The 27,386-nt window shown below is 39.5% G+C and overlaps 2 protein-coding genes across 2 annotated transcripts in view; both read right to left on the bottom strand.

Moving 5' to 3' along the window:
* LOC108097884 (teneurin-a) overlaps window positions 1-27,386 on the bottom strand; it is a 155,108-nt gene that overhangs the window by 76,528 nt on the left and 51,194 nt on the right.
* Window positions 15,580-27,386, bottom strand: part of LOC122320907 (teneurin-a-like) — a 50,282-nt gene continuing 38,475 nt past the window's right edge. Inside the window, exon 3 of the mRNA XM_043209549.1 lies at window positions 15,580-17,083. Coding sequence (XP_043065484.1) covers window positions 17,035-17,083 — 49 coding nt within the window. The 3' untranslated portion in view covers window positions 15,580-17,034. The remainder of the gene's footprint in view (window positions 17,084-27,386) is intronic.

The following is a 27,386-nucleotide window of genomic DNA, read 5'->3' as shown; positions in this document are numbered from 1 at the left end:
GCCAACGGCCCGCTTTTTATTTCCGGTCCATCAATTATCGAAGGTCCTGGCAAAAAACGAAAGATCTCTGAGGTATTTTTTTTTTTTGAAAATGCTGAATGTTTTCTAAATTACTAGAGCAATAGTTTTAGACCACATAAACTGCTTCTCGTTTTAGGAAAAAAATATTATGATTATATTAACTCATTTAAGTCATGATTAAAACGTATATTACATAAGTTTTCGTGTTATATTTTCCACTAGAGAAACTCCCTTTTATCGGTACTGCCAACCAGCAATTATAATTTTCATTCCTGCCTTTCGTAACCATATTAATTTTCTGCCATTTCATAATGCTGATGATCTCCTCGGGTCCAGTGACCGCCCTCAAGTTAATTTGCAACATAATCTTTTAATCTGGTTTTTGTGTCAAGCGCAGACCAACATTGTCGGTGGTGGGTGGCGGTTTTCCCCATTTCCACCAGAAAAGGGAAATGGGAAAGCCACCCCATTCGGCTGGGACATCAACCCTTGATGGCCAACGGTGGATGGGATTTATGAAAAATTCATTAGTTCCGTACGCACATCGCATCAATGGTATGACATATGAACCTAATGACGCCCCAGGCACCCACACACTTTCACTTTCGCAGGACATTGTCCACTTGATGGCCAACAAAAAAATAAAAATAAAAAGGGGGAGGGGAACGGAAATATGAGCAATGCATTAGCCAATAAATACATCCGCCGTGGACCATTAATCCGTTCCGACTTCCTGCATTGCCAAAAATTCCATTGTCTGCAAACGACATGTACTTTTTTGCATTTGCTGGTTTTAAATTTGAAAGGGAATGTAAAATGGGAACGTGGGTTTTTTTAAATAGCACTTTTGGGGGCACCAACGAAAAGCCCTTTTTTCTACGGAACTGCATAAATTTAAAATAAATTCAAAAATATGCTAATAAACGGTAACATTCGAAACCATTTTAAAGTGCTTTTATGGAATTGAGAACCTTTAAAAATACTTTGATATTATTATAAATTAAATTGAATTTTCCCTTTTTATTACTTATACAATTTAAATCTTTGTTAAAAAGATTAAATAATTGTTGAAATTTGTTTGATCTTCTGAAAAATGAAAACCAATTTCAGGCCTTCGATGGCAGAACTCCCCAACAATAAGCGACTGAATCCATCGTCGAGTTAACGCTTTTTGCATGTGTGCCAAACTCAAATTCGAATCGTGCATCAGTGATGTATTATCGCTTTTTCTTCACTTTTCCCAGCATTTTTTGTTCGACATGATTTACTTTACTTTAATCTGAATGTAATTTTTGTGTGTGCAATTTTTTGTGGCCTTTTTCTCCGACGGGTCCCTCTTATCAATGAGCAACAAAACGAGCTCAGGGGAATCCAAAAAAAAAAAAAAAAAAAAAAAAAAGTAAAGTAAAATGCTTGTGTGTGTGTGCAGTACACATATCAGCATAAGTCAGGGTGTGTACATGTGAGTATCTGTGTGTAGCTGAAATTCATCAAAATCCAATCAATCTTTCATTTAAACATTTTCATTTCGGCTCGTTGCGTTGCGCGGCATTCGCATTGAATGGAAATCCATACAAAGGGCAACGAAGAGCGGCCCACAAAAGGAGGGAAAATGGCAAAACAAAGGGTGAGGGGGGGAAAGCGGAGGAAAATCCGCAGCAAAGCGCAAATATTTGCGCGTATAAATGGGGATGATGATAGATGGAAAACCAAAAGGCAGCACAAGCAAAACAAAAAAAAAAAGTGAAAAGAAGCCGATGAGGAACCGCAAAATAAGGAAGCAAAAAACAAGTCAAATTTAAGAAAAACAGAATGCGAATTACCAGGATGTTATTCAATCAGATGGAACTTTTAAATTCTTAACAAATATTTACGTATGTTAAAGTTTCGCAAAAGTTAACAAATGTTCTTTAAAACGGTCTAAAAATATATTTCGCTTTGCTTAGTGAAAGTATTTGCCTGTCTAATTGAGAATCTCGAATGAAAAGACCAAGGAGCTTGGGAAATTATTTCCTCGAACTAATAGAGAGGCCAGATGGTTTGAGGATTCCAGGGAAAGTGGGTGGCTTTGGGTGGTTTTGGGTGGCATTGGCCCGGCCCACAATCATCTAAATTAGTTGGCCAAGGCGAAAGGAAACGCTATAAATAAACAAAAGCCACAAACAACAAAGCGAACTGAAAGCGAAACTTGAAATTAATTCCAAGAGGATCTGCGAGCAGCAGCAGCCGCCCACTGAAGCGAATGATGAGCCTGTATAAATATCCGGGACCGGGCCAAACTGGAGGGGCATAAATCATATGGCCCAAATACAAATTTTATGACGCATCCCCAAACAATTTCCTCCTTTACCGAACGAACACAACCCCCCATCCTCCCCTTCCTCGCAACTTTCGCTCCTCTTTTTCATTTCTCATTTGAGAAATGCCAAGGCAAACAGGCAGCGATTTTGGGGGCTGTGAAGTAGGAGAACGAGGCGAAAAGTCCTGCGAGAAAGTCTCTGTTTACCGCTTTGCATTTAAAGCTTAATCCCAGCCAAGGAAAGCATGAATTTATAATTAAAAGTAAATTAAAAGTAAATAAAACCGAAGGAGCCCACCGAACACCGAAGACCGAAGAACCAAACCGAACCCCAAACCGAAACATATCCAACGAAACCGGGGTATCGGGTCTTCGGGGCTCCGAAACAAGACACAAAATAATATTTGACCAGGGCCAGAAACAAAAAGGAGCTGCCAGACAAAAGCCCGGCAATAAAATAGGTTTCGAGCATCCTTTTCCCTTCAAATTAATCTTTTACAAATGGCTAAATATTGAGGTTTAGGTATATTTCACTCCTATAACTTCCTACAGAAACCAGAATGAAAATCTTTAAGTTTCCTTGAATCCACTAAAAGCTAGTTGGAGTACAATCCCACAATCTCGCCCCGAAATCAAATTGGTGTCAACGCATAATCAGATGCTGACCCCCTTGCAGCTGCCACATCCCCGCTCCCCCCTTCTCGCCCCTTGCCACCGAAATCCCCTCCACAACCAACACCCATGTCAGCCGGCAAATTTGAATATCTAACAAGGATGAGGAGCAACATTAGCAAAAGACGAGAAAAGAACAAAAAAAAAAAAAAAAAAAAAAACGAGAGGGAAAAGAAGCTGAGGAAAATGGCGCCCAAAGTAGGTTAATGTGCGTCAATGTCGATAAAAATATATATATTGACAGTAGGACACACATATACACATTTCGTTGTTTTGCATACACACGAACACGGCAAAAAAAAAAAAACAATCTAATTTTAAAGCCATTACTGAATTCTAGTTAGATAAGCAAAACATTTTCAGCAAGTTTTTATACTTTTCTTAAATAGGTATTCTTCTGCACTTTAAATTTGTGATAACTTTTTCCTTATTAACAACGAAATTTTCTCCCTGTGTTCTTGTATATTTATCAAAAAGTAAGCTTCAATCTGCCGATGTCTAGGCAGGATAAATTTAAAATTCTAATTGCTCAACTGGATGTGTGTGTGTGTGTGCTTCGTCTCCTTCTCAGACGGAATGAATAAAACATTAAATCGGATTATAGAATTTTTGCATTTCTCGAAATTAACATGTTTATCCTGGCCGAAAAGACAGAGAGAATAAGAGAAAGATAAAGGCAGTGGGATATCTTCCATTGAACTGTCATTTTCCTCGGGCAGCCAACCCACAACCACCCACCTCTCCACCCTCCGGAAAAACCGCACTCAAAGTGTTCGGCAAACATTTCCACTTGGCAACTTCTTGGCATCTCCCATCGACACATCGCATCGCATGCAAATTGCACAAAACCAAAAAACCAAAAACCCAAAAAAAAAAAAAAAAAAAAGGGGGAGTGGGTGTGGGTGGCCCACTCAACGGGAGCAATTAAAACAGACATCCAACTAAGTGGGCGTGGCCTAATAGGGTTAAGCATTATGTCGAGGTGTGGGACAAGTTTTTGGCAAGGCGATAAGAGATCGATGAGAATGCAATCAGCCGAAAGGGGGCAGCAGAAAAACCAAGAGAAATCGGAGAAACGCAATAAAGTTTTCGTGGCAGTGGGTGTGGTGGAAAATGTCACACCCAGAAATCTTCCAAATAGCACATAAATTTGAATTGACATTAAAGTCTACGCAAAATTTAGATGAAACAGGTTTATAGGAGTGTGTAGAAAATAGGTGTTAATAATTGGATACTATCTGCTTATACTTCTTAACTAAATAAATAATATCTCGGAATCAACGTATTTTGCCAAACAATTTTTTGCTTGTAATTCAAATCTCAAGGGAAAAGAAGCTTTGATTTTGACCAGATAAAATCTGAGCTTCCTCGAATTTCAAAGTAACTCCCTGCTAAACTTAAAAACCCAGCCGTCCATCCCTTCGTCAGTTTTTTTGCCTGATATCATAAAACGAAAGACTGACTGGCATGCGTTTGAAGTGCCATAATGGGATTAGTGTCTTAGTTATAGGGTTTTCGTTTCGGAGTTTTCTGATTCCAGATTGGGATGATAATATGTACGGAGGGGTTCCGGTATTTTATTCCGTTGAGTAGAGTTGATCGCCCAGCTGTCGTTATGTGAAGTATGATATGAGGAGTGATGAGGGTGCAACAGTTGCCGGGATCGCGGCCCATAATTAAGTCAGAAGAGTTTCGGGCGATAATTACAGGTTAGCCGCGCTGCACGTACAATTTGTGCAGTGAGAAAAAAAGAGTATCGTAAGTTGATTGAATTTAAAAAAGAAGTATATATTTAATACTTTTTTTATATGATTAGTTTATCATTTGTTAATAAATTATTTATTTCTCTAGAAACGTTAATAATTAAATAAATATTTGAAACGTATTGATTAAATCAATTGAAAGGGAATTCATTATATTTTTGTCACTACCTATTACATGATTTAATTAAATGTAAAAGTTTTTTTCTGTACAACCGATCGCGGAGATACACCTGGGGCATTTATGACGCAACCATCGACACTCCATCGACATGGCAGCATGACAAATAGCCAAATAACCACTTCCCGAACTGCTGCCGCACTCGGTGACTTGTGACTGGCATGTGTAATTAGCCTGTCAACGTTTGCACCACCCTTCGTGTTGCCACTTTCCCCTGGATTTTCCCCAATTTTCCAGCACCATCACCACCACCATCTCCACCCCTTTTGGAGCATTGTAATGCAATGATGACGCCAACTGCAGGCGATGGCAAACATTATTTGATTGCCGAAAATGCAAATTGTCGAAGCCATTAACAGTTGCCGATGTTGCTACAACACAACATTGCAGCACGGCAACACGGCAGCAGCAGCAGCAGCAGCCAGATGTCAAGATGAGCGAAACTTATGCAACGTTCGGTTGCTCAAGACGGGAAGTCATCGAAAGTCTGACGGAATCGAATCTAATTTGATGGAGCCGCTGTGGAAAGCCAACGGAAATACACCGAAAAGGCGGCTAAGACAAGAAGATAATGGCTTAGAAGAAAATATATTGCTTAACGTTTTACTATAAACAACCAGAGAGTTAAAACTGATATGGAAATCAAAAAATTGACTAACTAGCAATCGATATATAATCAAAGTTATCGATAATAAAAATAATAATAATATTTATAGCGATGCTGAAATTATAACTCATGTAATATAAAACGTTATATAATATTACACAAAATATGATTTAAGCAGTCATCACATCGCACACATTTTTTAATAGACTTAATGCATAATAAACTGAACCCCTAATGAGCATGGGAACCCTAAGAAAATGGTAAACTCAAGGGAAAATTGTCAGGCCTGCCACAAGGTGTTTTCCATCCCCCAGTCGCTGTTGAGTTTTTCCGTGGCCCATATCCCGTATACCATATCCCATACGTATTTGTCACGATCCCTATCGCAGGAGTGTCGTTGTCCTGGGCTCCTTCTAATTTCCAATTATGTGGCCCATCCTGAGCGGTGCCAGCTTGCATATCAATGCGATATCAAGATGCGATTTATGCGCCTTTTTTTCCCTGGCTTCCCGGCGTGTGTATGAAAAAGTCATTAAAATGTAATAAATTAGGCCAACCTAAAGAAGCCGCACTGAAGATGGTGAATCACAGATGAATCAGGGTGCCCGCCCACCCCGCCATCTCCATTTTCTTTCTTGCTCTTCCTCTTCCTCGTTCAAGCAGGGTTGCCATGCCGCCCACCCCGAGCGCCAGTCCCAGATGAAAAGTGTATTAAATTGATTTCACTTGATTTTCCCGCTTGTACTTTATTTATTTTGTTAGAAGGGTGGCCAGGACCAGTGTCCTGATGGATGGCTCTCTCCCCCACTCCCCCGCATTTTCTCTCTGTGTGTATTCATTTCGCATTATTGCAAAATCCACACGAGCCGAGCGTAATACATTTTCTCTCCATTTCCACACCTCCTAATTTATTTTTTTTTTTTGTGCCTCTGCCTTTGTGGATAATGAATATCACGCGCTGCTTATTAAACCTTACGCATCGCTGCGAATCTAATAGAAAAAGTCGAAGAGGCAGGAGGAAAAGGAGATGCACTGCACAAGATTTTTATTTTAATATTTTATTTTATATTTGAATTTTAATTATAAAAGATTCTATTTTTTTCTATATATAATATGTGTTTGTATATATCAGATAGATGTGAATTATACAATCATTGCTCTTTTATGAGAACTAAATTATTTTGTTATTTGATCGAAATCCACAAAAAGGACTTCGAAATTTAAAGTTCAAAAAGCGTAGAGATGTTTTTTAATTAGCATACATGTTTTCTTTCTGTGTAGAAGGAAGGTTTCATGTTCGGGGGTTTACAAAACGTGCCAGTTGGGTAATTTAAGCAAAAATATCAAAATGAAGCCGATGAAAGCAAACAGAGCGAGAAAGAGAGGGGAACAGGGCCAAAGAAAGAGACGGCTAGATGGTGTGGTGAAAGCCAGAGGTCGCCAACGAGGTGAATAGAGGTGAAACGTGTGAAGAGAGTGCGTTCCTATTTTATTTCAGCTCCTTTTCCTTTTTCGCTTACCTGTATGTGTGCGGATGTGTCAATGTGTGTGGGTGTGTGTGTGGGCACGTGAGTGTGCGTTGTGTTTGCGTTGTTTTGTGCCAAATATTACAAAACACAAACGCCTGTTTCCGTTTTACTAATTCGTATGCTGTTTGCATTTGCATTTTGTGGGCAGAGCGAAACGGATGCCACATGAGCTGGCTGGAAAATGGTTGGGGAAAACGGCCCTCAGGGGGAGGTGGGAGGTGTGTTAAATAAGTGGGCTGAAGGGGGGTGGCGAGTTTTTGGAAAATGGGGGATGCGTGCGTGCGACATGTATGAAAAATATCCTTGAGCTTGGTTTGAGTGCCGCAAAAGGAGGCAAAGTAAACGCGAAATCGAAAATATCGCGAAATTTACGGTGGGGTTTCAGGGGGTTGGTGGCACCCCACCCCCCTTACCCTATACACACACACTCACATCCACACACACACACACATACAGGAACAACAAGCTGCGCCTTGTTGTCGTTCATTTTGCATAGCTCAAAAGCAAAGTGCCAAAATGGTTTGCAAACGCAATGGAGATGGGTCCCAGAAAAGGAAAAAATAACATGAACGGGGGTTTCGAAGGGGGTTTTTAGGGGGCTTGTGTACCCAAAGTGCAAAAGGAAATTCATGCATATGTGAGTGGCGGAGGGGGTGGGGCCGAAAGTAGAAAGCGGAAAGCGTTGAAATGTGCTACAAATTGAATTTTATTGAAACGTGTTTGAAATTTTTCGTCAGACATTTCCACCGTTTTTGGCCCCCAGTGGGGAAAATGTGTGAGCAAAAGGGGGTTGGGTTGCTGGTTGCGGAGGGGGGAAATGTGAGAGGGGCGGGGGTTCGGTTAAATCGAGGGGTGGCAACTCTGCTTGTTTTGGACCATTGTAGAATGCAAACACGGGCAATCGCCAAGTGTCGCACACTCATTCCACAGACATCGCCAATGGCCAACTATTCAAAACGGGTGGGGAAATCCTCATTCCACAGGGGGCGGTGGCCAAAAAAGCTGGTGCCGCAGGGGGGTGGGGAACTGGGGGCCCAAACGAACGGCTGTCGAGCGAACAAAAGGATATGCCATCGCCAGTATGCCACAAAGGAGACAGTCAAGCGGAGAAAGAGAGCAAAAAGCCGGCCAAAAAGTGAGCAAAAACCTAATCTACGGCAGGGTTGTCACCCGCATTGCAGATGCACCACACAAAGATAGCGCGACTCACAGAGTTGCCTTTGTTCAGTGTCGCACAAGTGGAATGTAAGCCACAAAATCAGTTGGTATAAATGGTAAAAAACGCTTTTAAATTTAAAAACGAATTACTTAACAAGAAAAACAAACATGCAGTCAGCCTATTTGAATAGCAGATACTCTACTATGCAAGGGTTGCCATCTCCATATATGAGTCATCACAATTTAAAATGCTTAATTTAAATGCGTAGAACATAGAATCAATACATTTTCCCAGTCTACGCTTTTATCATTTTTTTACCATGCATTTTGAGACTCGTACTGATTTGAATTTGAATACGTTTTCTTTCTTCGATTGAAATGCAGTGGCAATTCAGGTAGCCCCCAAGGTGATTTTTATATGGCCTATGACCCATCGGTTAGATGGCGTTTCATTAGCCAAAGTGCCGGTAACCTGGCCAAGCGACAACGACAGGCGACAGTGACAAATGCCTGAGGAATGGGAGCAGGAACGCCAGTAGCCGAAAAAAATATTTCACTGCCTTCACCTTAGCCTCCTGTTTTTCTCTCTCACTCCACCTGATCCATTCAGTTTCCTATTCCATTTCCTAATTCCCTTGGTTCTTTTTTCATTAAAAAATAGAACAGTTTGAAATTAGTTGATTTGTATATGATAAATCAGGAAATGTTCCACTGGGAGAAAACATTTTATAATTTATAAATATGGTTCCTAAGTATTTATTTGTTAGATTTTTTATATTTTTAATATATTCACTGACTGTTGTAATTTTCTTGCCGTGTAAGAACAGGTAGAAGTGAAAAGCTGTAAGCAAGATGTTCGGGGACCTTGGCCCGACTTCAATTCTGGGTTCTGGGCCTGACTTCGCCTTGTCAATCGGTGACTAATGTTCAGCAATTTGGCTAAGCGACAGACACTGGAGACAACAACAAATTCGAATCGAAGAGAGTCAGGTAGGGATGAAAGAGCCAGAAACGAGCTAAAATGCCAGGACAAAATCGTTAAAATGTTAACAACAAACTGGCTAAAATAAATCAATGCGCTTTTCGTTATTTATTCCCTTTCAACTTTTATTTCGCTGCCATTTGTATGTGTGCCCCAAGGGGCAGGATCTCCCCTTCCTACTTCCTCCTTCTCCTTCCCTCCCTCTTTTTTTTGAGAGAGTGGGGACAAGTTTCTCGGAATCCGCATTCAATTTGTTTATCAGCAAGAAATTGAGTGAGTGTCACTGAATGAATCAAGTGCCAAAGTGCCCGAATCGGTGCTCAGTCCTTCGATTTCCACCCAATCCCCATTCCCATCCCTTTTCGAAAAAAAAAAAACGAACTCCCCTCAGGTGACGGCGTTTTTGTCATTAGTTGCATTAACTTTCCGCTTGACAGTCAATTTCTTTCGTTTCTCTTGGCCTTTTTCGCCTTTCCTGTCTCCTCAGCGTATGCAAATTTGTTTTGTTTCAGTCCGATATGCGAGATAAAAAAAATACGAACCCAAAAGCGATGACAACTCGGTTTAGCAGAAGCAATTTACCGATTGATGGAGGGATTCTTTTTAAATTACTGGATTTCAAAGAGGAATAAAAGCCTTTTGATATGCCCACGTAATCTGCGACAGGGTTGTCACCCACACAGTAAAAAAAAAGATTTACTAGATTTACAAGAAGGAAAATAAAAGAGTTCATAATAGATTGAATTACCTCTTTCCTAGTAGTAAATTTTTTTTGTTTTAATTTTCAAATTGACTGCTTGGTAAGTTACCTTTTGTTTTTGATGAGCTCCAATTCTTAATTAACCCCTTAGGCTGACTACTTAATTCATCTGCTCTCCTTGGAATGCCTTAATTTTTGGTATATCGGATCGTGGATTTAAGAACCGAAGAAACCGAATTTTGTGAGTCAGTAGACCGCCTTTTAAATGCAGCCAGTCACCTTCGAATAAAACGATAACACACATGCAATAAATTTTGTCACTAATTTTTGTCGCCTCCGCTTTCCTCTCCTTTCCTCCTTATCTCCTTCCTCGTCTTCTCCCCCACCTTCGCCTCCATCCTTAATGAAGCCAGGAAGCAATAATGAAGGGGGGAAACGAAGGGAGCGATAAATCAAAAATGTGAGATGGTTAAAAACAAAGGCAACATCCGAAATATGTCAAATGATTCATATTAAAGTGCGCGGTTATGTTCTCCTCACTTGGTTATAAATCAAGCAACGTATAGGGATACAAATACGGATACAGATACAGATACAAACACGGCCACAGATACAAATATACAGATACAAATGCACAAGTGCGTAAATGTCGCCTGCGTTTGTCATTGTCGTTTTCGGTTTTTGGGTTCCGTACATCCACATTGGAAGTGCAAAGAGGTTGGAGATTTCGGTTGGGAACTTGGGACCCCGAAAAAGTATTTTTTTTTTTTTTTTTGAGGGGGAAAGAGCATTTGGATGTCGCGTGCAATCGCGTTGATATATCGATTTGGCCCGGCTACTTAATCAAAATAATTCCGGGCAATGCGACGCGCTGACAATTCTCGGAATTTTGATAGAGTTGCTCCAACGGATTGCGGTTCTTGTGACAAATCTTCGCCGGAATGGCTTTTCGTGGCAAGCTAATCGAAAATGTTGATAAATTTGCAGGGGGTGCCAAAAACAATTTATACGCAGTCAAAACACAAAACCAGAGTTGCATGGAAAAACTTTAGTTTATGTTCATCGATATGTCGGCAATTTATCATTGGCAAAACACCTAAATTAGAGTTTCATATTACAATTGATTGTGGTATTCGGAAATCCTTTCATTTACCTTGTATTATTTTGTCATAATAAAACCCTTTTGAGTTTCCATTAAAATGGCGACTACTAGGCATTTTCTTGTTCTGAAATTTCTGTGGCGAATTTCCCGCTCAACTTTGCCGCGCATCCAATGGCTCAAATTGCCCAAAATGTTACCCAAAGGATCTCCGAAAGTACACGCACACACGGACACGCACACACATACAAAACAATTGAGAACTCGCAGGATAAATTCGGCATTTGCAGTTGCTGAATGTTTCGGAAGTTTCAGCTCCTTTTCCACCAAAGAGGCGTCGTGTAAGCGTATTTAACTTTATTATTTATGCCAAAACTCGAATGTGTGTGTATGTGTGTGTGTGTGTGTGCCAGTGTGTTTGAGCGCTTATTAATTTATAATACACTGCGGCCTTGCCTTTTTGGGGTGGCCCCAAAACTTTGTATTCAATAAAATGCCGCCGTTGTTGTTTGCGTTGCTCGTGGGTTGCATTTCTATTTTATTTATTTTTTTTTTTAAATGTTCCACCCAGAACTTTGGGACTTTCGAGAACTAAAATGTTCGGGAGTTCCTGCAGGCGAGAATGGGTAAGTGCAACTCATTTGCATAAAATGCTGCTGAAACATTTATGCCCCAGAGCAGTCAGTGGCACACTTGAGATAATTCTAATTAATGTGATGGTAGTGAACCAAACTGACCTTACATCAGACTTTAATTCTTTATGCCAGCTCAATAGCTGAATTGTGGCTTCTTAGATTCAATACATTAATATTGCTTGGTTCTTAAAAGCCTTTAAACATTATCTATATTTTATGTACAGTACATAATTCTACAAAGCAAATGATTCTTCCTACTGATGTGTAAAAACCTTTCAAGTTTTTGTTTAAGAGCAGTTTGTAATGTATACGATACCTTCTCATTTTCTTCAAAAACTGTTTGCCTAAATGGGGTCAGGTTTCCTTCTGCATGTCCAAATTTAACCACATCTAATGAGTCAATGAGCCACAAAGGAAAAACACTCACCCAAAGGCAGTTAAAGGGGAAAACTCGGGGGTTGTTCGTGGCCATATGAAAATAGCCCAGACAATGGGCTTTTCTTGGCTGGAACTTCTTCAACTTGGAGAGATATACTCGTGGCGAAAAACAAATGAGCAGAGCGTTGCCCAAATATTGTTCAGCCAGAAAAGACCGAAACAAAAGGGCGGGAGGAGGAGGAAGATATGGGGTTGTGGGTGGAAAAGCGGGGAAAAAGCTGGGGGAAAATCTCCGACCAACATGGAACATAATGGCATAAAGCGTTGATAACAAATTTGCGCATTTCAACATGAATGAATTCTCCAGAGTGGCGGAGCACACATGAAAATGTGTGTGTGTGGCGATGGATGGAGGGGGGGTCTCCAAACTCAAAAGGGGGGTTTGTGCACTCACTCAAGGATTTTCCAGGAAGGAGGAGGAGGCTTTCGGGGGAATGGGGGTTTGGGTTGGAGGACTACCCCTTTGGGGTGGCTTCCTTCTGTTCTCTGTTCTCTGTTCTTGGGTAGGTGACATTGTTGCCTTAAGTGGCCAAGCGGCAAAATGACAAACAGACGGCCCAGCGACGTGAGTGGATATCATACCCCCAAAAACCCCCCTACCCCCGCTTCACCCCTCCCCATCCCTCGACCATTTCCCGTCTCGCAGGACCATGTAACCGAGTGTCCGGATACGGATCCATGTCCGTGTCCATGTCCAAAAGTCCAAAGTCCAGTCACGGCTTGCTGCCAGCATGTCAACATTTGCTCCGGCGCCTTGAGAAAAACCTCGGGGACCCAAAGAACATACGGAGGGGAGAGGGAGGAGGGGAATGGGGGGTTGGTTGAAATCCGGGGGAAGAGCGGACGAACCGAGGGACATCAGCCTGATTTTCCGGCTTGGCCTCTGTGATTTTTCGGCCGCCGTCGAGACAAGAGATGAGAAACGCTGACGCAGCTGAGGAAGTTCGAAGGGAAAGACGCAGGAAAGTCATCAGTGCACTGCCAGAAATAAAGTACCAGTTAGATAAATAATTGTGGAATTGTAAAAAAAAAGCAGTAAAGCTGAGATTGTCAGTCATAAAGCCAATTAAAGTGATATTAATCTCATCATCTACCAATTCTTTATGTTACACTAAGTTACAAAAACAAATCCCTAAAAACTTTTGCTGGATACAAATTTTGGTTATCAGTTGGCAAAATATAAAGTAAGGAACTAATTTCACCATAACTGACTACCGGAAAATGTTCACAATGACTCGTTTTTTAAAGGACTTTTTTATCAACACTAATCCAAGTAAATTGTTTGCACGACCCACGCATTTCTTTCAGTGCCTCTTAGTAGACAAAAGAAATCAGTGAGAGGAGGACAAGGACAACGGGAACAATACGTGCAGGCTGCACAGGATGCCCCCAAGGACCCCATATCCTACGCTCTCCACTCTCCACTCTCCCCTTTCCACTCTCCACTCTCTGCCTCTTTCTCGCTTGTTGACGTTTCATTTATCGTAATCAAGTGCGCAATCAATGCGAAGAGAATTGCACTTAGCTGCCGTCTCTTTCCAACGGCCCTCCTGCCGTCTCTTTCGGCACTTGTTTTGTGTCTCAACTTCTAATTTACTTTGATTTGTTTGGGGCGCAAAGGGGAGCAGGCCATGTGGATGACTGACTGACTGAATGACAGCGACATTGATCAATTCGTGAACTTTTGACCCGAGAGGCTGGGAAAATGGCTAAAGATAACGAGCAGTGGCTAAAGAAAGAGGCTACCATGGAGTGGTCTAAACAAAGTTACCTCAGCCTTAGTTTTTTTTTTATTTATTCTTAGGCTTTAACTGTTTGAAGTTCAGTTTTATTAAAAATAAGTATAAAATAACTAGAAATCGTTTTAATTTGAAAACAAACACTCTTTTCTTTGTGGTTTCTCCATAAATAATAAATATTAAATGCCATTTAAATATTACAAAAATGTGTTAAATATATTGTACGCCTCTATGATTCAAAAATTACAGAATTTATATTGTTAAAATATATATTAAAGAATTTTTCATGTAACTGCTGCATTTCTATTGTTCAATATATTTGAATGTTCCCCAAAAGCGAGCTGCCTGCAGCTTAAATCTAACCCGAAAATGGCCAAAATTGCAGCAGTTTAGTGCCGGATTTGTCCCCTTTTAGCCGGCTTCCCGAAAAGCCCGACTGATAATGACAAAGCCAGCCAAAAGGCAGCGAGCAGAAGACCAGTACAGTCAGCACATTTTAACGCTGACTGACTGACGAAACAAAAAAGCGGCAGCACACAAAAAAAAAACCAAAAAAGCCAGGAAAAAACCCGGCGAAAAAGGCGGAAAAAAAGAAGAAAATGATGTTTCGCTAACCGAAAATCGTGCCCAAAAGTTTGTGGCCGAGCGCTTGACTGGCGGGTAACTTTGCGGCGGTCCAAATCCAAACCGCCGGCCATCCCGTCCTCATCCGAATCCAAATCCGAATCCGTTGTCAGTTTCGCTTCCCTTTTCCATCTATCTCACTCTGTGCGGGTGTGTGTGTGTGTGTGTAACTGAGTATATGTGTGTTCGTTGGCCAGGACAAAAGGAAAAGCGAGGACGTCGCGATATTGTCAGCGGGCCCAGAGAAAAATGCAATTTCTGTAGAGCGCGCACACCAAAAATTTCTACGACGACAACGAAAATTGGATGAGCACTTCTTCTTCTTTCTGCCCCTCCAACGCAACAGAAAATAAAAAAAAAAAGAAGAAGAATACATATAGATATATATAGTGGGCGGCGGGGGGAGTGGCAAGTCCCTGGCAACTGGCAGACCGACGGAGCATACAAAATAACCACAAACCCAAGCTGCACATTATCTATGAATGTGGTTTTTGTTGTGCAGCCTTCGGAGTGCTGGGTGGTTTTTCCTGCATTTTTCCCTCCAATTTTCCCACTATTTTTCTTCTTTCCTCATTTTATTTTTTTTTGTGTTTTTTTTATCATTTTTGTGAGCCAGCAAAAATCGCAAAAGGGGGCAAAGCCAAAGCGGAAATTGTTGAACAGAACTTAAATCTCAACGAAATTGTTTTTGGCGACAGTTTGTGTATGCCGGGCCTGTTCCACTGTGGTGGGTGGTGGTCGGTGGGTGGGTGGTGCCCCCGTTTCACCCACTTTGGCCCCTCTTTATCACCCCTCCCGCCATGAAGGTCCGAGTCTTGTTAGCAAGCAGCATCAGCAGCTGGCGATGTGCATGTGCAAGTTACAAGCTGCATGTGTGTCCACTGAACAACTGCGGACCACCCAACCACCCAACCACCCACCCACCGAAAAGCAGTAGCACCACCACCATACCACCACCCACCAGACGCCTCATTTTGGAGGCCAACTGGAGATTGGGCCAGGTGGTTCTGGGTAAGGTTCTTCACTTAACTACTTAGTTTTATTTAAGTTTATGGTTTTGAAAAAAACACACACATATGCAAAGTGGATAAGAAGATAAAAAAACGGCCCACCTATATTTTAAATAAATTTATTAAGCTAAAAATATTAAAAGGACCCAAACAAAAGTTTTCAAACATATTCTGCCAGCTGAAAACATTTAAAAACGATTTCTGAAGCATAATCAACGTTTATCAAAAAACATTTTGAAAGTTTTTAAGGGGATCCCCGAGAGTTGAAATTTCAGTTTTTAAATGGCTAAGCCCTAAAAACCAACTCTGTTAGTAAGTCAAAACATACTTAAATATCAGTTCAAAATATCTGTTCACTTAAAGAGAAAATGGTTAAGTTATGTTTTAAAAAAAAAGGTTGTTTCTGTCATAAAACACATAACTCTACAAGAACCTTTTTTTATTTCCGTACTAATCGCATGCGAAGCTGGTGGTTTTAAGGCATTAAACTTGAGAATCCCACATAATGCTACTTTCCCCAACTCGGCAAATAGCAAAAGGAATACCTATAAGTATTTTCCTGGGTTCCAAACTCCGCGAGAAGTTTTCGAAACTAAACTAAATGGTTTTTGGTAACCCAGGAATCCGCTGGAGTGTGCAATCCAAGGCTGTTCTAACCGAAGCTCCATAGGCTGACTGAGTTGGGTGGTTTTTCCGGATGGTTGTGGGTGGTTCGGAGTGGGTGGCGAGGTGGGTGTGGGTCGGATTGGGTGGCTTCGTTGGTTGGGCTGCCTGCACCAGCATTGCAGAGATTTGTTGGCTTGGAAATTGCCCAACAAATTTCTGTTGGCGGGCCACAAACAACGACACACGGCTGGCTTGCAAAATGTATGGAAAGTGGGTGGGGGGAAAAGTGGGTGGCTGAATGAAAAGGGGTAAGGTGGCGGAAGGGGAAGGGGGAGGGGGAGGTGGGCAGCCATGTAAGCGCGTATCTATGCATACATCTCTTCTGCCTTTGTGTGTGTGCAGATTACTTACTTTTCGAGCGTTAGTCGTTAGTGCCGTTATTTCATAGTTGCCGTCACGCCCAAAACCGCAACTGCCACGCCCCCCAGAGCCCACCAACCGCCCCCCTTTTTTCGGTAGGTTGGAGGTGGCTACTTAGACGACCAAGCCGCACAAAAGCGCAAAAAGCGCAAAAGCCGTTCATTGATAATGAAAACTCAGCACAAAAATATCTCGTAGGTAGGGAAAATTCAGAGGAAAATCCAGAGAGGACAGAGGGTCATAACTAGGTGGCAAAGTGGGTGGACCAGAAGGTCGAGAGGAGGCGGACAGGGGCTGGGGGTACTGCAACTTGCCACACACATTTATGAAGCCTGCGGAAAGTTTTGCCTCAGCTGCCCAAAAAATTATGTGGCTATATTTAAAGTTTTCGTGGGCTTTTGGCCCATAGTTGGGCACTAGACTGCGTAATACTTTTTCAGTTAACTAACGCAAACTTTTCCCAGAATATATATACACCTATATCTAAGCTATAGGTACATGCATATATGGTGTGTGCGGTTGGCTTCGCTGGCCCGATTCTATATGTTATGTACTTAGCCGTTTTTGGATGACCCACGATGTAGTTTGAAATTTGTTACGTACCTGAAAGGAAAAGAAGGAAACATTTAGAATTAATAAACAGGAAGTTAACACTTGTAAACTGAAATTTATAAATGACTTTAAATAAGCAAAAACCTCGTGTAAAAGAGGAATATTAAAGCTGAGCGAAAAGCCAAGCCCCTATTTAATTATTCCCAGGTCACAAAATTATTGAAGCCATTATGAACCACATTAATTCCCCCTCTTACTTTTTGGGGTGTTACACAAACATTCAACTCATTTAGCACATTGTTCAAATATAGACCGGCATAACCTCAAATGCAGAACAGAAAAACAAAATACAAAAACAAAAAAAAAACGAAACCAAGAGGAGTAGAAAAAAGGAAACAGAACAAGAGAAGTTTTTCCCCCACGGTGTTTTCTTGTTTTTCTGTTGAACCGCCTCCGCCGCTCGGAGTAATTTTGCATAAATTAAGCATCGACAAGGTCCGACACATAACGGTATTGCTAATTACACCATAATGTCCGAATTTTACAGGCGAAACTAGGCGAATTTCGGGATTGGGATTGGAGCAGGACGGGATCAAAAAAAAAAAATAAAAATAAAAATAAAAAGGGGTGGGCACGGCAACAAATTAGCATAATAACCTCTAATCATACAAACGAAAAAATTAAATAACAAGCGAAATGGGAAGGGGGAAAAGGGGGGAAATATGCTAAGTAGGCACACGACCAGACCGAAACATTTTTTCGGCTTCTCTTTTTTTTATAGCCATGCTTTTTTTTTTTTTGTGAACACTACAAGCCATTAACGCACATTAGCAAAACTTATAAAGTTATTGCCGCCCGTCTCGTCGATATGGATGAATGTTTCCCTGGGCTTGGGTTTTAATTCGAGGACCTCGTCGAGGGGTTGTTCTTGGCAGCCCCTCTCGATAAACAATGACCGAAGGGGGTTGCTACTTTCCTTTGCTGTGAAAGTGAGCGTGAATCGAAGTGGATGTGCGATTTTGGTCCAGGGCAACAACAGTGGTTTAACCAAAAATATGCATATTTAAATTAAGAAAACTATATAGTTATACATTGGCTGATATGCAAAATATATATGTTAAAAGTATAAGAAGGAATTCTAGATCTTCTAGTTGTTTTAATGACTACCAAAAGATTGGCAAACATTTTATATTCTTAGCTTTTCAAGTAGAAAGGACTAAGTCTTGTTCTTTTTAAAGAAATTCTTATTAGAACTAAAGGAGTGATACCTTACAATTTATAGTAACCCATTTCTGTAAAATAATTTCCGAAATGTGGTTCAGAAATCTCACCTTCTGTCTGGTCCACAAATTACTTTCACACCACTGTCTGACATTTACAGATTGTACAATGATTTTGCTAATTTGTTTGCCAGCCCGTAGAATGTTGTGTTGTGTTCGCCTTTTTCAACAACTAACCCTTAACCCTTACCCTTAACCCAAGGATGCCTACGAGTGGAAAAGGAAAGAGGGGGAGAAGGGGAGCGAAGAAGTGAGGAACACGTGCGAAATCTCTCAAGCCAAATGCAGTTAGCCGGAGCATTTTCCATTTTCCAGCCACAGAGAGCACACACAAACACACACACACACGTGCAGTCAAGAAAATGCAATACAGAATGAATATTTCAGCAGGTCAGTAGGAGGATGGATGTAAAGAGGGGAAATGGGAGCGGCGAAGGGAAGAATGAGGAAATCAACGCTATCCCATAAGAAGAAAATTGCATTTCGCATTTATCCCTATATGCCAGGTGTGTGTGCTTCCCCTTTTTTGTTTGCTACCCCATTTTCAAAAGACCCTTTTCTTCTCCCTTCGCACAGTGGTGTAAATATTTAGCTCGTGTTTAACCCTCAGCTCGAAAAACAGCTGAGCGGTAGCCATAAAAACAAAGTAATATTCGAGAGGGAAGAGGGCCCAGAAGAACGGTGAACCAGAAAAAAAAAAAAAAAAAAAAAACCGGGGGAAAAAGGCAGAGAAATTGTTGAGGAAGAGCCGATAGCGGAAGAAGGGTTAACAATGCCAAAAAACGGTAATTCAACAGCAGGCGTCCCCAGGGGAGAAACTCTTTGCTAGGGGCAATTCTCCATATTAACCCCCTCAATCTTGAAAAACCGAAAGAAAAAAAGAATACAGCACGAGTCAAGGGTTTGTTTTTTTGGCTATCAAAAGTATTTTACTAGAGGTATGTACCCTCGAGTTGTGTTTTAGGGTTCGTTGTCCATTTAAAAAGATCGCACGAGCACCTGTTGTTTAGGGAGATTCCCCCTTTTTCGGCTGTCAATCACTAGGAATTCCATTATCTTCCATGTACATAGGGTTCTAAAAGAAAACAGTCCAATTAGCAATGGCTATAAGGTACCTTTACCTGAAGTAATGGAATTTTCCAGAACTTGGAAACGGATTCTATTAGTTATATAATTCTTTTTACTATGCATGATCCTCTAAAATAAGTAATCATTGTTATCAATCTTTACAGAACTAGTAAAATATCATTTTAGTTTCCATATTTTATATCAGAACTCCAGCTGCACTGCTCTGATAAAGGATTTTATATATTGTTCCGAATGGATTTACGTCCTACAACAGTAGTTTGTTAGGGTTTATCTTTCGATCTTTCACATGTTTCCTTCTGCTCTTCTTTTCATATTTTTCCCCCGCTTTTCCCGGCTTTTCAACCTTCTGTTCCACTTTGTGTGCACTGCAATTCCGTTATTTATGCGCGGACCGTTTCCACATATCCCTATATATATTCTGCTATATTATTATTATTATTCTTATGAGGCAACTCCTGCTGTTCCCCGGTTACTATACTGCTGCTCCTTACTGCCACTGCTACTGCCACTGCTGTCGTTACTGCCGCTGCTGCTGCTTTTCCTCTTCCTTTTTATTTTTATTTTTATTTTCATTTTTTTTTTTTTTTTGTTTTTATTTATTTTTGTTTGCGCCCCATTTGGCTGTTTGTATTCATTTCGAATCTTCATTGCCTTTGTTTTACAACAATTGCATGCCACATTGCTCCTGCTGCCGCTTTAGTCGCTCCTGCTCGTGTACCCTAACCAGTTTTCCAGGTATTTTCACAATAGGAAAAGACGACTGAGTTTAAATAATAACTACTTTTGATGCCGGACCAAATAAAAAGTACAAACATAAATACTTTATAAAGAAGAAATAGAAAACAGGAATAGTATACTTTATAATGTACCTAAACATTCAAGAATATTTTTTTATTTCTATATTATGATCCCAACATTTTTATTAGAAGTGCCATTAACATGAGGTCGTGCTCACCCCCAACAAAATATAATAAAATAATGTAGTTATGATCTTATGATCGTCATAAAGAGTATCCCATCCTTCGGCTTTCTATTGTCCTAAGTGTTTTTTTTTATTTTCATGCATTTGCTAAACTCAGCATTTAATTTTAGTTGGCCCAAAGGGTTGAGACGACGACGAGGACGACGACAACAGTCAGTTTCGGTTCTCCTCAGTTCAGTTCAGTTTAGTTCAGTTGAGTTCTGTTCGGTTAGGTTCGCCTTCGACTGCAGATTGTGTGTGCGATGGGTTGTGTACGAGTGTATGCTGCTTGGGGTAAAACGCTTTGCATTTTATTTTATTTCTCGTTCTCGTTGTTTGCCACAATAAAAAGGGTGAATTTTTATATATTTTGCCATAAGTTTTTATGGCTTCCGTGTGTGGCGGCTGTCGGGAGCTGTCCGCATGTCCGTTTGTCTGCTGTCCGTTAACCCTCGACTTCCCTACACGGCGAGAAATTATTGAAGAAGGAGTATTAGGCGATATTTATTCCGTATAAGAAGATTTTTATATCCAAAGCTATCAAATAGCTTTGTTTGCCCATGTTTGAAAGGCTTCAGGCAATCTTAAGCTGTTTTAACAAAAAAAAAAATTTAAATCAGAAACTATTGCATTTAATTAATTGATTTTATCTGATTATTATATAAATTATATAAATATATATACATATATTATTTAATATTTATTTCCATACATATTTTATTGAGAAAGTAAAGTTATATTATTATTTTCATTCTAAATGAAAACTTGTGTAAACAACAAGGTTGGTTTTAAATAAAATATTTCTGTTAAATTGCAAAAATGTAAAACAACATTCTAAATTTGGATGATTTCAGTGTAGTTCCCTTTTTCGCTCCCGTTTTTTGTCGACATTTTGTCAAAAGTTAGTCCAGTCAACCAGGATTTAGGGGCGGAGGGGCTGCGGCGGGGGGCGTGGCTTGTGGTGTGTCTAACATGACGCGCCTTTACACTTAACTGTTTTAAAAAGTTTTCCCATCCCCCCACCCGCTTTTCCATTTCCCCCACTTCTGGCACACTCTTTGCATTGTTGCTCTCCTTGTTTTGCACTTTTAATTTGGTTTATTTGAGCACAATTTATGAGTGTCTGTGTGTGTATTTAGATTTTAATCTACTTTGCCGCTGCAGCTGCAAAAACTTTTTGGCAACAGCACACACCCCAAAAAGGACTAAAAACACTCCATTTATTTTTTGTGCATCAAAATTAAGCAAAAAACGCCTCGTAGTTAGCAGTGAAATTTTTGTGAAAATTGAGGGTAGAGCTCCTAATTGGATAACAAATTTCGACTGTAATTTGATGGGATCACAAAGCCCAAAAAAGCGACAACGTTAAAAGCCATTCCGAAAGGCTACAAAAAAATTATATATGCATTTATAAAAGATTAGCACCAAAATGAAACATTCTCTCTTTGAAGTTGGGACATAAAAAATTAAACCAACTCACAATTTGTATTAAAAAAATTCAACAATATTGTATTAATGTTCTGTCAGTTGCATGCAATTTATTTAATTATTAGAACCCAAATAACAAATTGCATTTTGATATTGGGATCAAGCTATAAGCGATTTAACAAATTGAAACCGTTTTTGTATTCAAGCCTGTCAGTCCATTTAAAAATAGTTAGTTAAAATAATAAATTGTTAAAAAAAAAATGTGTGCCAATGATAAAGTTAATTAAAGGCAAAGACCTAATAAAGCTTCATATTATTTTTAGTTGCATATTAATAATGAGAAAAAATCGATACACATACAAAATGTAAGTGTAATAAGAAAGTAGATACAACAAAAAAAAGTTACAAGCCCAATATTGTAAAACAAATTCAATAAAAGTATTATACAATAGATCATTATCTGGAAATGGCACTTAAAAAAAACAGAAAGGTAGTAAAAAAATGTGTAAACATTTTACGATTGTTTTCTGTTAAGTCATATTACTTAATTTAAACAGCTACTTTAGCACCTTAAATATTTGTAGTGCAGCGCAATGCCAAGCAGTGGTTATAATTAGCGAAATTCTCACTCCGATTCCACTACCCAGATATTAGCATACTATGTAATTTAACCCACCACTCCATTCCCCACGTTTCCCATAAAATTACACTTGAATCATTCAGCGAGTTGGGAATTGCTCACATTTGATTGCACACATTAATTTAGTCGCTGACTTTTGCCGACTGCCCACACACAAAGCGCCACCAAAGAGGATGGAAAATTGCGAGGGAAAATCAGGGGGAAATGCAGGGAGATGGAGGGGGAAGGAAATGAAGACCAGGAAGAAGGGGGTCAAGAAATGTGCCTTGCAAATGAATGCAAGGGCCAGTGTTAAATTTCAATGCCAATTGCAGTTTAAAGTGGAGAATCGTCTGAGGAGTCGCCGCGTTTGCCTCGATTTTTATGGCTTTTTAAATGCAAAACGTTCGAACACACTCTTTATGTTGCACAGAAACAAAAAACTTGATCTTAGATATTGAAAACAGCAAATATAAAGAAGTTACTAAAAGAATAAATCCACAAACCAATAAAAAAGACAATGAATTTAAAATAAAATAAAATTACTTTAATTGTATCTTAGATCATAGTAATTACAGTTTTAATTTATTTTTGTGCATGCCACTCGATAGATGCGGGCCATCGTCTGTGATTCCTCAAGTTAAAAATTTCATAAGTATTATTAATATTTCTGCTATCGCCTCAGTACTTTCCTGCCTTCGTCTCCCTTTCTTCCTTTTGATTTTTTGTTGCCTTAATTAAATGGAAAGGTTGGGGGCTTTCAGAAAGAATTAAATGTTCGCTCAATTAGCAGTGCCGAACATTTTTCACATCCTTATTAAGAGTTCCTCTTAAGACTCTTTTGTTGGCAGATTTTCCGCCTGCCATATAAAATAATAAAAAGCAGAAGAGCTGAGGCAGGAGAAATCCCCACCGATTGTTTGATTGCCGCCGTCTTATGCACATCAATTCTTCTTTAATCTTTGCCTTTCCTTCCTTTTTCTTCCCGTTTTTCTTTTTTTTCTCTCTGAGCTTTTCCTCTCGCACTCTGCGGACTTTTCACTTGAGTGACACCACCCAGTGCGTTTTATTGACTTGGACTTTTCGGAGCCCAGCAAACATGACCAACATGAAACAGCCCGCATCTGACACATCATAACCATAAAACGATTTCGATTCCAATTCCGAAAGCGAATACGAATCCGTATCGAACAAAATTTTATGAAACGCCCAACAAATTTTTTCGTTTTATATGCAAATTCAAATGAATTCGAATTTTCTCGTTTTCTGCCTTTTTCTCTCTAATCATCAGCACCGAAGTGCCTAAATTAACGGCTGTCAGGCGATCAAAACGAGAACTGAAAAACACTTTACTAACATGTTTATAGTTTTCTTTTCTGTGAGTTTAAGCTGGTCTCTTTATGAGAACACAAATTAAATAAGAAGGAGTATTGAATTTCTTTTGGTTAAAAGAAAAAATAAAACTTGAACTGAATATAGAACTAATGTCAAAAATAATTTAGAACAATCAAATGCCGTTAAATAAATTTCATCTTAAACCTTAAATGCCGCCTGATAACTGGTTTTCCCTTATAATTACAAGTGACACTTAACGTGCGGCTAATTGTAAGTCAAACATGAAACCCAAACCCTCAAGACAATCAACCCTTTAACACAAATGTATATAGTAATTTGTATATGCCATACTTATATAAATCAAATTCCGTGTCAATTTTAATTGCAATTTAATGATAAACGATGTCCGAAGTCGGGACCTTTTCACAAAAGGGTTAAGTTTACTTCGAGGGGTGTTTCGAATCAATAAATGCGGGTGGTCCACCCTCCCTTAACCCTCCAGCACCCCCTTAACCCTCGAGTGACTTCGTCTTGGGCGGAGGCATTTAATTCGCAGTCGCTGATTGAATGGCGAGACGAATTCCCATCAGACATCAAACATCGGCAATCGAAGAATTATGAGAGAACAAATTCCCCCATTGCAACAACATCTAAGGCCCCCATTCATGCCGAACATTAATTCAATTAAGCTCTTTCAATTCAACTTCAGTTCCAATAATCAAACAACATAAACATGCACAGAGATAAACACACAAAATTGTGCGCCCATAGAAACACAATAAAAAATAAAGGGGAAGTTGAGAAAATACATTACAATCATTCATATTTCAGCAAGCTAATTTTTAGTTAGCTTGTTTCAATTGGGTTTTGATATTGCCTTTAATTTAATATATAAAAAAAGTTATTGCAACACTTTTTTTTGAGATTTAAGTAAGATTTTTTTAAACTAAGATACCATAAAAAAAATAAAAACTATGAACTCTTTTTATTTAATACAACTTTTACACCCTAATATTTCTTTAATATTTTTAATGCATCTGATCTTTTTTTTAGTGAACATTGCTTTTCTCCCTTTCAATCTCTTTTTTTTCCCAACCTAACTCTTTGCTTCAGAGTCTCCCCATTTATGTTTTTATACATATATATATACGTTTTTGTACCTATCTGCATTGTCTATATGTTTTCTTTTTCCACTTGCCCTGACTCGTTCACACAGCAAAGTGCAAAAATACGTTTTTAATTGATTTTTAATTAAATGTTAAATTGTCAGTTGCAGCCGTGTTGGCTCCGTTTGTTTGAAAGGGTGTTTTTATGAGTCAGCAAAAACACTTTACAGACTTTACATTTAACACAAAAACACTCAATTATTTTGTTTAGGTGTTTTAAAGGGAAAGGTGTAATTTGCCGTCGATTACAAGATAGGGTTTTTCGTAGGTAATATTTAGACAACAAACATACAGTTAAAGTTTTAAATTACAACATATAGATGAACGTTTTCTTTCTTAATTTATTTTAGGGATTGTTACTTAAATAAACTTAAACGCTTGCCTTTTAAAAAAATGTTTACTTCTTCGGAGCAATTTTTTAACATTTCTTAAAATCGATTTTATGTCAGTACACCAATGACATTTTGCAGTACTAAGAATGCAATTGTCTCATTGTATATCAAAGAAAATCTAATCTTGAAGCGAGACAAAAGCTGCTTGATAATCCGTAGATAAAAACAGGTCAAAATTTCCAATCTGGCCAACATAAAATCCAATGCCAAGACTCTTTAATCACATTAAGCTAAGAGCTCTGCTCATCAGCCGCCATAATGTGGGGGAAATGTATAGAAAAGTCGTGGGGAAACCAGAGGAGAGGGGGAAAAACGGGGCCAGGAGAAAAAAAGAAACGTTTTTTTTTTCTTTCTGTTTTTTTTTTTTTGTTTGAAAAGCGTGCACACAGGTGGGCTCGGTGCTTGTTGAAAGCTGTTGTCGACGCAAAAGTTACCTTCAGCCTTCATTATGGCCATTACCGAAATGATGATGATGATCAGCAGGCAGGAGCATCAGAGCATCATCATTATCATCGTGGTCATCATGATGTTCATTGTGGTGCTATGTGGTATGTGAGCCTATCACGTACATTCGCCATCAATAACGCGACGATTTAACTTGTCTCGTTCTGGGCTCGGACACGTAGTAGTTCGCCAGTAGGTTGCCCCTTGGCCTCCGGCGCTGAGCCACCCAAAAAACCAACCAGCAGTCAGCAGCAGCAAACCACCCACCCACCTACCGCCCAGCACCACCCATCGCAACCCACCTCCCACCGCTCCCGAAAAATCGACAACCCACTCCAGCACTTTTCAACAGCAGCACGTACGCATCCCATACACGTGGCTTTCGACCAAGATCCATCCTCGGAACTCTCACTCCCTACACTGAGAAAACCACAATAAATAAACACCAATAAGCAGGTGGATTTAAGAGGGTCAAAAACAAAATTAAGTCACACAAACATTCTACAAACAAACACATTAAAAGAACAAAAAGTTCTGCAAGACCAACTTTAAGTATAATACAGAAATAAATACTAACTAAAATAGTTAATATAAAGATTATTCTTAAATATTTAAAAATCTCAAATTCTTTTTTCCCTAATCTCAACAATATATTATTTCGCTTAGTGCATCATTGGAATCGCTGATGTTTATTCCTACTTTGTTTATCGATATAAATATTGGCAACTTTTTCACATTTCAACCTGGCACGTAGCGCCGTTACAGACAGCCGAGAGCACCACCCACCGCCCAGTGAACCACCCGTCGCACCACCCAAGGCCCCACCCACGGCATCCTGAGGCTAAGCTTTTGGTCTACAAATCCACTTAGTTGCTAATTGGCGGCAAATCAGCTGGCTAAAGCCTGCTCTTCTCTTCTGCTTTCTTCCCGAATCGAATCGAATTGAGTCGGTGCCGTTGAGTTGTCGTCGGAGTTGGGCTCTTGGCCATTTTATAGCCAAGTTTTAACGTGTTTTAGATAACAAAAAATTGTTATTTTTACGATACATTATTTACGAAATATTTCTGGTATATAAACAATAAAGTTTAGAGTTGATATCAACACAAAAATGGTTTTTTAATTTTTTTTAGAGTTGATATCAACACAACAATTGTTTTTCTAGTTTTAGAGTTTATATCAACAAGAAATTAATTTTTCAATACTATCACAGGATTGTTGTTTCTTAAACTCCAAGAAGAATAATAAAATATTTTGGCCAAAAAAATATATAATACCAATATTTCTAAGCTTTTTATACCAGACAAATATTTGTTTGTTTCAGCATATTGATCTTAACTTTTTAAAGAGATACAATCGGCATCACTGATTTTTCTAGTTGTTTGCGTTTGTATCTTTGTATCTTCTAAGCCAGGCAGGAATCGCATCACGTGCATCATCGCTGCCCCCTGTATCTGTTTTTTATGCTTCCTTTATTTTTATTTGGCTCTGTGTGTTTGGCTCTGTCCAAATCCATTTGAGGCAGGAGCTGGCTACTTTTTGCTCCGCTCGTTTTTGGCGCTGGCTTTAAACCGAAACTCAAACCCAAACCAAAACCAAAACCTAAACCAGAACCAGAACCGAAACCAGAACCAGAAACGGAG

The sequence above is a fragment of the Drosophila ficusphila genome, unplaced genomic scaffold (genome assembly GCF_018152265.1).
Source record: "Drosophila ficusphila isolate 14025-0441.05 unplaced genomic scaffold, ASM1815226v1 contig_197, whole genome shotgun sequence".
In the NCBI taxonomy this organism is placed as follows: Eukaryota; Metazoa; Arthropoda; class Insecta; order Diptera; family Drosophilidae; genus Drosophila; species Drosophila ficusphila.
This window is presented reverse-complemented; position numbering and strand designations above follow the sequence as displayed.